The 12,139-nt window shown below is 45.9% G+C and overlaps 1 protein-coding gene across 1 annotated transcript; it reads left to right on the top strand.

Moving 5' to 3' along the window:
* Positions 1-7,860: 7,860 nt before the first annotated feature.
* Positions 7,861-10,567, top strand: AOL_s00076g31 (uncharacterized protein; the record flags this gene model as incomplete). The annotated part of the gene is made up of 4 exons (XM_011122585.1): positions 7,861-8,149; positions 8,272-8,970; positions 9,045-10,188; positions 10,255-10,567. 4 exons carry the CDS (start codon positions 7,861-7,863, stop codon positions 10,565-10,567), a joined length of 2,445 nt encoding a protein of 814 aa, XP_011120887.1.
* Positions 10,568-12,139: the final 1,572 nt, after the last annotated feature.

Here is a 12,139-nt window from a genome sequence, read left to right as displayed (position 1 = left end):
GCCCTCTGTACAAGTAGTGGCTGGCGGGTCTGTGGTAACTGGTGGGTCTGTAGTTACCGGGCAATTTGCCTCGCCTTCTGTACAAGTAGTGGCTGGCGGGTCTGTAGTAACTGGTGGGTCCGTGGTAGCCGGGCAGCTTGCCTCACCATTTGGACAGGTAGTTGTCGGGTCAGGGCAAGCCGGACCACCCACATAACCACAGGTCAACGGCTCAGGCGTGGGAAGCGTCTCCCCATTTCCTGGGCATCCTTCACCTGCAGGATTTATCACGCACGGGTCATCATCACCGTAATCTCTCCTAACAAGAACGCCCCGCGGGAGCACACTACAATATCGGTGTTAGCATCCAGCTATCGGTATATTTTAATAGAGGTTGTCAGTACTCACGCAGCAGATGCTACTGGCACCAGCAGGAGTGCTGGCAATATAGCTGATAGGATTCTCATCCTGATTATAGACCACCCAACAATCTGGCTACCTGGCCGAGGGAAAGAGCGTCAGGTTTATTCCAAGCGATTATTCTTTAGTTTCAAGGTTGAATGGGTGCGATTGAACTTTTGGTTTTAGTCGAGAATATATATCTCCCGAAAGTGATACCGTAGCGCAAATAATCTTCGACGGTCGAGGGTGTCAAAGAAATGAATGTCGAGAGGAAGAAACGAAAGGATTGGTACGCAATAACTGAAATACAAACAGGTATTAAGCAGCCCAAAACGAAAGGACAATGCGCTGGTGAGGAAAGGAAAAGTAGAAAAAAAAATATCACGAAAGAACAGGCGATGAAGAGTATTTGTATGCATTGCCTCTGTACCTGCGTAGAAACCCGGCACTCTGCAGCCTGAGGTCTCTAATGACGATCATAATGCAACATAGGGAAAGGAGCCCAGGTGGTTGGGCACGTTGCTTCTTCACAAACATAAACAGGGGCTTCTACCCGCTCCCATGTCATAGACGAGGTGGAAAAAGGGTTTTCTTCTTTTGTCGGCTGTTTCTCAATCTCGATAAAAGAGGCCTGTGAATGGTCAGTCCCGTTGTTCATAGACTCCTTTCTTCGCAAGCTTTTGGCCTTGGAGGTCTTGTTGCTGTTGCTTTTCCTTAAGTGCGTTACGAAACGGAAAGCAGGGATCAGGGGTACACTGAAAATAGTTAATATTCCGAATTCCGTATAGCGGGGCCTCAAAGAGGTCAAGCGAGTGAGCATGGGCCCATGCTTGCCGTGCATTGTGGGGCTATGAGAATTCCGTGGAAAGACGCTCGTGTTGAACTTGAAGTCCAACAATACCCGGCAAGAGAATGCCGTTCAGCCCTGTTAATCATAGCCATCACCATCCCTCTGAAAGGTCCTTCGTGTAACTTCTTCACTACGAGTTGTAGGGAACCCTTTTGCAGGTGGCCAGAATTCGAAGACCTCAAGATACCTCAGTTCAATCGGGGTACTACTTCGGACCATTGGGGGAGCATTGCATAACTCAGAGATCGGAATGTTATATCCGAGCGCGTGAAGGCCGGTGGAGCGATGGACTGAATGTCCCCGATTCGCTGCTGGTCGGAGAAGTCTGTCGTTTCATAGTCGCCAGGGGTTCATCAATCAGAACCATCCGGTGAGGTTGATTTCTTGGGGAAGCTCGCTTGGCCTGCGAGACTGGCGCTTGCCCACCAAAAATAGGCCCGGAAGTGCAACAGCAACACAACCTCAGCAAGGAAAAAATTCTCCATCTTGGCGCTCCAATCCAGAACTCACGGAGATAGGATCAAGTCAGTTCGAGGCTTAAGGCTGCTGCTGTACACCTCAACCATCTCCACATAACTAACAACCAGAAATCCGTGCATACATACATATATTTAGGATTGGCGTCTCGCGGGCTCGTTCAGCCGCTTTAGCCCAGTTAAGGATTAGTGGCGAGAATTTGAACTTGAGTGTTCGCCTCGACCGCTCGGGTCTGACCCTTCATTGTCACCACATAGCGCCCGGCTCGATTTCTTTCATCCCAATTCAATACGATCGTCCTTTCAGATTAAACACCGTTGTTGGAGTTAAATTTATGTCAGAACCGAGTTTTTCTCTCTCAGAATATATGAAAATCAGGCCAACTTCAGCGTGTATCCCGATTTCACAGAAGACGGATCCGGATATTTCGATTGGGTTAAATCCTTCTACCCTCTCAATGAATATAATATAGGACTATTATGAACTCTGTTTGATCATCTCGAAAACAAATTTCAAGGGGCCGATATCTTATCGGTGAAAAATAAGGAACTTCCCAGCTGTTCCGCAAACTATCGGGCGTTGTAAAGCCACAATACATAATAGTCTCCAACGGACGACAAACTCCACATTGGTATAATCAGGATTCTAATGTAGGACCTGGAGAAAATCTAGGGAGCATTGAGTGTTTCCAGACATTGCATGAGACATGGTTTGCCAACGCCGATGTATGCATGACTAAAAGCCTCGCTCCCTATAATAATATTTTTCGATACCCGTGTTGGTGTATCCCGTTCGAGGGGACGGTTACAACCTTGACAGGTAGCCTCACAGCTGTCTCTGTGTGTAATGTACTTGAATAGTAGTATCAGTGCTCTATCCGAGCGCTAATATTCTATCTGCGTCCACCAATGTCTAAGATGATTATGAAGTATACATGTTGCTCTTTGTGCGCGTGCGTATCGGCCCTAGAAAATCTATATATGGTCGAAGCGTCTATCGATCTATGCAATGCAAGGAAATTCGTGGTTTCTAAGTATGTGGGTATCTCCGAAAACCATGGACCAAGTAGAAAAGATCCTCGCATATACTGTAGATGCAAGTTCGAATATTCTCAGGCTTGGATCTAGGTCATGCCGACTCGAAGCAGATACGTATACGTACATAGTACAAACGAAAGACTAGAGTTTGAAAATCTTTTACTTGGGATCCACCCAAAGCTGCCGCACTAATCGTATCGTTGCTGCATGCGCGAGGCCTGTTGACCCGCAGGCCCTTAATTTAAATCTCTCTTGGCACACCATAAAGGGCGAAGCGGCAGCAGATCTTTCTCGAACTATGCCCCATGTGAATGCGGACGGTATATGTGTCGACCAGATTCATAGTAGTCCCAGCCCCCTATGCATATACACATAGTAAGTAGTACGCGCAATCTACAAACTGCACTGCGAGCTCCGAAACTTGTGTTGCCACTGACGTTGACTACATCGGTGGAACCAACGACGGCATGTCCTCCACGAGACCAATGCATAGCAACAATACTCGCTCCATGGATCCAACGTGGCCGGCTCAAACCCCATTTGCTTTTGCAGAAACCCCCAAAACTGGCGCATCGACCCGAACGAGAGTGTTAGCGACCTAGATCAATATGGTGAGTGGCATGACTTCCCGGTTCTCAATTAGAATGGAGGGCGCTATCTCTCACTTTCGCCTATGAATCTGCAAGCCTCGATCCTCAATCTGTCATTGTCCTGTCTGCAGCATGTGCCAAAAAAAAAAAAAATCGTCCCCACCTTGGGCGTCTCCAGCATTTGGAAACCTACACATTTCGGTGTCTCGATCTACCATTATGCACGACAGCTGTCGACAGCTAGTAGCTTCTCTAGTTCTGATTTTGGGAGCTTTGCGCTCAAAAATAGCTTTATCGACAGCTTTCCAATGGTTTGAACGTTGAATCCATGGATATATCGAAATTCAGAGCTCTTTTTGAGGGCTAGCACCCACAGAGCAATACCGAACGTTCCCACATATCAGCCATCCTACTGACGGACGGCGACGTTTACCGTTTTCACTCGCAATTGGTCAGAGGACTCTTTTTCGCAGAATCGAGGATTGGAAACTTAGATTTCTATCAGGATTAGAAACTGGGAGGCGGGGAGGCTATCGGCTAGAATAGCTTAAAGTAAATTACATGATGGGGCTCTTAGTTCATATGAGAATCCAATATGATCCCGACGGCTCGCCGATAGTAGAGGTCACGATTAAATACACCAACCTAGTGTCCGGTTTTCAGGTGCTCATGACCGGAGAGAACAAGATATGAAGAGGTACCTATGGGTAAATTACGGGGTTCCCGGTTTTTTAGAACTAGCCTTCCTAGTTGAGCGTTGATATCGGCTTGAGACAACTTGGGTTCAACAAACTCGCTCACGTCCAAAGGAATACGGTAGTAATATTCCTTACAGGTAAGATAACATGTGCACGAGGGATACTAGTCTGAAGAGTCTACTCCAAATCCCGATCTAAGAGACAACTAGTTGCCAGAGCGAAAGTTTTGTGAGAACTTTCTGCCCACACTGCAACCAAAACCATTAGCCAGTCGAACTTCGACCGTATAATATTAGATGGTTAATCAAACGATACTTTTAGGTATCCCCATAAGGCAAATACAGGTCTTAGGCCTCCAAGTTTTTCTTTAGATACTTATAAATATCACTACTATAATTAATATCATGACAGAGCAGTGCGCATTCCCGAAGGCGCCTTGACCATATTGACCTCATGTATTTGGCCAACACAATTGAACATAAATGTATTCCGTTCATGCGGTAAGGTATTTGTTCACTAAATTTTACATTATAGCAATAAACTCTTAGGTAAGTGCTTCAGATCATTACAGAGAATGTATGCTTCCCGAGATTGCATTCCGTCGCATGCGCAGAACTCTTTGTGTTACAGTGATTACAGTACATATGGATTGAAATTACTCACCTCGGCATCTGGTGGAAAATATTTTCCAAGAGCCCCTCACTACACTTAAATTTGCTTTAATTTGAAGCCTGATGTAACGGTATACGCAGAATATGTAATGAAGGAGGCTTGATACAGCCTTACATGCACAGGCGACACTATTTTGATTTAATAATGGTCCGCGTTGGAAATTAACATCCGGATATCCACGCTTTGAACGCAGTCAAAGATGCATAAATAAGTAATCAACTACTAATTAACGAAGAAATTAACAAATTGACATATATAAACAGCATTTTTAAAGAATTAAGTGATTTAATTAGCTCGTTCTCTGTAATTTTTGTATCAGACCGAGCAAGCTAACTTGTCTCCGTGCCGAATTTGTGGATAACACACATCCATAAAAAAAATGCAACAGAGCCGCCAAAACTTAACGTTGATGCTGTGTAACACAGAACATGACAAGGACCGAAGAGGGGGGGGGGGGGGGGAAATAGATAAGGCGAGCGAATCAGAAGAACAGATAAGAACTTAAAGCGCGCAATATGTCAAATCCAAAGTTCCGCATGCAGGCTGCCTAACGAGCCGAAATATCTGTTTGTCTTGACTGTCGACATTATCGGTGCAATGGCGCAACAACGAAACTAGGCTTTCAAGCTTCCTTGGCTTGTCAAACGAAGAATCGAAATTTTGAAATTGAGTTTTACGTCCTGACTGTTATCTGTGGCAAAATATTAGGCTGCGAACCATGGGTCTATGCAATATTTATCAAGTTTAGGAATGTTGGATCTATAGACCTTGGAATCCTAGCATCGAGGCGACAAATCTTCGCATAGTATAATATGAGGCGAGAAAGCAGCCAACTTGCCTCGAACTTACGTGTTGGATGTGCAGGATCCGTTGAATTACTTAAGTTACTAACTACTTAAGATAAAGTACGTATCCAGCCGAATAGATCATATACGCATAGTATATCAGTTGGTGGAATCTAGATCGTGGCGCGGTGAAGGCGACCAGGGAAACCCTTCCTAAGTTCTTGGCTCCACAGCCACATGCATACGATCATATCAACTTTCAATATTTGACTGCTGCGATGTCGACTAGACTGGCTCTGATTTGATTGAATCCAGCGTGTTATCGAGCAGGATATGTATACATACTTATATAATACTCCATACACGTATACAAACCTATGCTTTGATCTTTCGTCTTGGTTCCAGTATTCTTTAAATTTAATCGGGCGCAGTGTGTTGGCAAGGGTACACGGTATTGTTTAACATGACTCTTGGCGCCAATTGGCTTGCGGCCAGTGGAATATATTCGAATAGCTTTGATGAACCATGAAACTTCACCTGTTACCGTCCATGATCTCCATCTTAAATCGCTATATATATGGATTCTGCAGGCCGCCGAAGCTTTGAAATATCGACACTGTTGTGGCATCAGGTGCAGCTGCAGTCCGCCACTGGCAGGCCTCGAGACTGCTGCTAAGTTAGTCCCACAAATGCAAATGGAATCTGCAGTAGCAGTCGTCTGCTGACTCGCCAGCTAACCAACTACAAGATCGATGCGCCCCTAAAAGAAGGATGACGTTTCGGGCCGGATAATTGGTACCTACATTTACCCGGATGATACCGAAAAACTATCGACAGCTCCGAGAAACGAAATGGTGAAAGTTGTACCTAGAATGTACCCTAAGCACGAACCGAAGCCCGCGAATCTCTGGGCGCACCAATAAGAGGCTTGAAACTCACAACGTGTAGCCAAGAAACGCCCCAGATTGGTCTGTCTCAACGTCCTGTCGATACAGAAGGGTTAAAAATCACTGGTACAAGGTCCGCCAGAGTTTGAATTACAAGGCCGGGCATGCGCAAAACTGGTTCAGTTAACAAAATGATGGTGCAAAAGACAGCTATCGTTTTGCTCAGCCCTTTGGGATCCTGTACACCAGTCCCGACGTCTCCTTCTTACTCCAAAAATATCGCGATTGATGATGCATTGCATTATCGAAAGGTGGTGAATCTTATATATACAGTACCAGACAGGTTACTGCCAGAGCTTAAGAAGATCTGCCAGTCTAGAAGCCCGGGCGCCCTCGCTCTCTTGTACGTATAGTATTTACTACTTTGAACGACTTGCCTACAACCATACTATTCAATTCAGAGTTCACAAATTTAAGCTGGCCATCGAGCTTAGGACCCGCTTTTCTTTCTTCTCTTTCATCTGATATTGGATACATCCCGCGCCACGACTCGAGCACATTCACACATGCACTGACCCCATCTCTTGAGCACCCCACGAAACGACCCGACAAATAACCTGCAATGCACCCACCTGCACATTCACGAACCGAACGCACTTATCGACCTTTGATATCCAACCTCTAAGAGCCAACTTTGCTACTTTGGGCCATACCAGTTGGATTCTGGAACGGATCAGCCAACGGCGAGACCACGTTTCTGGCACCGAGGCACACACCCTTGTTCCAAGTTCACCATCGCTTTCATTCTGTTTGAGTTCCAGTGCTTCGTGCCTTCACAGCTAGTGGGACCTAAACCCAACCATTAGGACAAAAGGAATTCTGCTCAACTGCAGAAAAGAAGGTAACCGGCGGGTGCATGTCTGAGTCTAGCTCCGTCGGCGGAACGTGGGGACAGCAATCTTGCATACCAACCCTGCTTTTCTTGTCTGCCAACTGCACCTCAGGCAAATTGTTATCCTAGCTACATACATACATCTCGAACCATACCTTCTTTCGCGGCGTATGACAACAGAACCACTTACCGTCGTCTTTCCAAGAAGCCACAAGACCTCCTTATCCTTTTCGAAGCCACCAGTTTCATCCTGATCATGAGCATGACCGAAGACAAGACTTCTGGGCCAGCCGTCTGTGAGTGCTGCTAGCTGCTTCTTCCATGCCATAACGCTGCATTCGCACTTTACCTACCTATCTACTGTATACCAAATTTGCCTTTTACATATCCGATTATTTTTTTGTACCCACCAGAGACAAGCCGTCCGTTCAAGCTTGCCATTGCAGACGAAGGCTTGACAAACCTCTTAGCTATTTGCACTTCCCGATACAAAAGATACCATTGCTGTTGCCGCCCCTCCCGAATCCCCACCCTTTCCAGGCAGACGTCGATGAGTATACGCACGCTTCCTTTCTTCCCTCTTCTCCGACCATGGATAATTTAAACTCGAGGAGTTACATCGTAACTCGTCAGAACTACCAACCTGACCGGGTTAAACCCCAGCAGCAGCAGCGGCGCCGACGTACGTCTTTCAGCCGCCGCTCAATTTCCCCCGGCAAGGACCGCAAGAAATTTGTTGATTCTAAGCATGAAACTCACGAAGATTATGCTACAGCTCCAGCGCACGCCGCGGAGCTCGATGGAACGCCTTTAGCTATCGACACTCAGAAGGTTATGATGACCGCGGAACTCGAAAGTATCATTCCCCGTAAACTATCAAGTACCAGCTCACCGCTTCCCCTTCCCTCGCTCCCTTTCATTCTTTTACCCCATTAACGCGTTTGCGGCCACACTATTTATACATTATTATTTTAAGGGTTGATTACTAACTGCTTTTGATAGGAATTATAGGAAGACATAGCAAACGATCAAGTCCGACGACACCCAAATCACCTGAGATTAAGGTCAGCGAGCCGCGTTTGTTCCCAAAGGATTACGAAACTAGCCATATTGAAGACCACGGCAATCTACAAATATACCGGACCAATTCTTCGTCTGGTGAACTTAAACCACCTTCTCACAATCACTCTGGTGAAGCCAAAACCCGTAAAATGAGCTCCGAAACTTATAGGTCAAGTGCGACCACAATCACCCCAAATTATGTTCACGAAATTCAGGAACCCGATAGTCCCACTTTACCCCCCATCATGCCAAATCCCAAACTTATTGCATCAACACCTAGGCATATCCTAGGAATCGTCACGCATCCGTTACCGGGACCTAGCAGTCCCGGAGGTAGCGCTTTGCCAGTTTTACATAGTGATCGAGGCCATCCAGGGTCACCGCCTTTATCAGCTTCCGTGGGTTTAGGACGAAGGAAATCTTCTAGGACACCATCCTCGGCATTGACAGCGAGCCCCAACCCTTTCCTTATGAGGGATCTGCCAGATTCGCTTCGTGATCTTGTTTTGGACCAGGGACTTATTGTGCGGTTAAAAGACGGGAAACGAATAGAGATGGCCGCAGACGATGTTCAATGCGCTAAACAGATTCTCAACGCTTGGAATATATACGAAGGCAATCTCGGGGGCGGAATATCTCGTGAGTACAGAGATGTTTTTGATGTCAGCTATTTGACTTGTATACGTAGCATATTAACAAAGCGTGGCGAGCAGACGAGAAGGCCTACCTTTGCATGCTTAATTCAAAACTACCAAAGGATCAGCTTGCTGAGATATGGGATAGCTGCCAAACAATCAATGACCCACCGATGCCTCTCCGGGTGAACCATTCCTTATTTCCCGAAGAGTTTATCGTCGCAATCCATATGATTCAACAAATGTCCCGCTTGGACATGAATACCCTCCAGCACAACCTAACGGCCAAATCCCCGCTCATGTCACAACGAAAAGCCGTCACCAGTAGTGTTTTGATTAACGGGAACGCTGTTCCATGTCCGAATGATCCCGAGAGTATTATCAAGCTATTTGGTGGGCGGGAAGGCGTGATACCTCCACAAAATGTACTCGACAAATCTCTCTATATCGCCTCGTCGAAAGGCTTCAGGGCCGCAGCAGTGACTTTCTTGGATTGGAGAGCGAATATTGATGCTTTAAACACAGCATCAAATAGAAGGGCACTGCACGCAGCATGTGAGAACGGACACGAGGATGTAGTACGGATTTTACTACAACGAGGAGCATCAGTCAATGTCAGAGACGAGGACGGCAAAACGCCTCTACACCTCGCAGCAGCAGATGGCGGGGAAGGTATAACACGTATGCTGATTCAGTCCGGGGCCGATCTAAATGCCATAGACGACGAGAGTGATTTACCGTTGCATGTGGCCGCCGCCTACGGAAGCGCCAATATCGTGCCCCTATTCTTACGGGCGAGAGTAAAAATCGACACACCGGGCTCGGGAGGAAGAACGCCATTGATGAAGGCTGTGATGGGTGGGCATAAAACAACAGTTAGGTGTCTTTTGGATGAAGGCGCCCATGTAAACCACCGGGACGATATGGGATGGTCTGCGTTACATTGGGCGGTACGAAAAGGCAACGAAACCTTAACGAGAATACTACTGGAAGAAGGGGCGAATATTCACGAGCGCACAGCTGATGAGCAAAATGCAATATGCCTCGCTGTGCATCACGATATGAAGTCTTTGGTACGATTCTTGGTTGAGAACGGGGCCGCTATAAACGGATATGGTGGCAATGGGATGGCGCCAATTCATCTCGCTGCTATGATGGGGAAAGAGGGGATCCTATCCGTACTTTTGGAGCTGGGTGCCCTCGTAAACAACTACACGAAAGGGTTAGTGGAAAACAGAGGCCTGCTTGGCTTTATAATTGACTTGCTAACATTCTACCTTCATTCTAGAAGTGCTATAAACTCGCAGACAGCGTTGATGGTAGCAATCATACAGCAACATGAAGGAATCGTTCGGATACTATTAAATCATCCACATATCAACCTAGAAGCAGAAGATAGGAATCGCTCGACGGCTCTCCACTACGCGGTACAGAAAGCAAACATCCCTATAGTAAAAATGGTGCTAGATAAAAACCCACGCCTGGAGGATATGAACATTGATGGGAAGGCCCCAATCGACCTGGCAAAGGATAAGGAAGTTAAGGATTTATTGAAAGCCGCTGCAAAATTTGCGAAGCTGCCGAGGAAATTTTCGATTTGAAGACTTACACCGATAGTAAGAGGGCACGACTTTCACGAAGCTGACGGCTCGAGTTCCTTAATTGAGTTTTAAAGGGGCCATTGCATTAGCGAGGGTTTCATGAGTTTATGATGCAAAAGTCATCGGATCCTGGATAGGGTGAAGGAATTATCGCAGGCCGCGGTTGGCGTTCTTTTATTTATTTATTCTTCTTTATTCTTCTTTTTTCTTACGCTTTTCAACGTCGATTGGAAATATTTTATCCTCTCCCGCTATTTGGTTTGATTTGAGCGATACGTTTTATATATCAAGGCTTAAAGTACCAGTCGATTTCTATCACCAAACGTGTACTATAGGCTTGCGGTCATTTCACGAATGTTCACATTTGTGGTATCATAAATTAATCTTCCCACCCTCGGGTTCATTCCGGGTAACTAAAACATACGAAATCCAATAGATCCACTCTCTAGGGTTCTAAAATCCTTTGCTTATAATAGCACCAAAAGCTAAGCTAGCTCCGGCGCCGCTGTTGCATGTTGACCCGCTCCATGATATCTAGACCCTGGCCAGTTCCCAGGTGCGGTCATTCCACAGGCATATGGTATGCAAGGCGTATCAGAAAAGCGGCTAGCCTGTGCTAATTTCAAACGTAGATGACGTTCATTCTCAAAGTGATCGTTGAGATACATATGCATATCAATAAGTCTAGGCCGCTCAGAAATCCGTATCTCCACAAGTGTTATACCGCAGGACTTATCACAATGCGTGATTGATACATGCTAGGTATGCACGTACACACCATGCATGACTCTAGTTGAGCAAAAATATCGAAACTTCGAACGCCCACATTAGCGCATTCGACCACATTCTGTCCTAATATTAAATACTAAAATACACAGATATATCTACTATAGAGCTATAGCTACCACTAAATTTAAACAGAAATGTTCGAATCAGATGTTCATACATACGTATGCATCCCCGCCGGCTAGAAAAACATATTTCACACAATCAAGATCTTCAATGCGCGGAATCATGTTCATCGCAGCAATGTCTAAAATTGTTCGCGTCGCGAAAGCCCTTCTTAAACCCTGCCCAAAACTCACGATCCGTATGAGAACAACACGAAATTTCCAACAGACCCGCACTCTCCAACCCGGACTTTTGGCTACAACCAGAACATGATGAACATGAGGCGGATGACCGAACGCTAGGTGTTGCTAAGCAGTTGGGATCAAAAGTGAGCAAACTTACACGAAAACTAGAACCAACCTGGCCTGTTTACGATTGTAAGGCCTTGAGAATTCTCAACAAACTTACCTTCAACCCCATCAACTTTATAAGACGACTTTGACTTCTTCTTCTTCTTTTTAGATCTTGTATCGGATTTGTGTGTAGATTGCTCGGCACTAGCTTCAGGCGGCTCGGTGGATATTTCAGGTGGAATATGTGAAGTTTTGGGGATTCGGTATTTACTTGAGAAATAAATTGAGATGTCAGTTTTCGCTTGCAATAAAATGCCGGATGGGAACAGAAATGTAGGATTGAACATGTGCATACTTATTACGACTCCGCAATTTCCATGAGGTGACC

This window comes from Orbilia oligospora, assembly GCF_000225545.1.
Source record: "Orbilia oligospora ATCC 24927 unplaced genomic scaffold scaffold00076, whole genome shotgun sequence".
Taxonomy (NCBI): domain Eukaryota; kingdom Fungi; phylum Ascomycota; class Orbiliomycetes; order Orbiliales; family Orbiliaceae; genus Orbilia; species Orbilia oligospora.
Note: the sequence above shows the minus strand (reverse complement) of the source record. Positions and strands in the feature narration are given on the sequence as shown.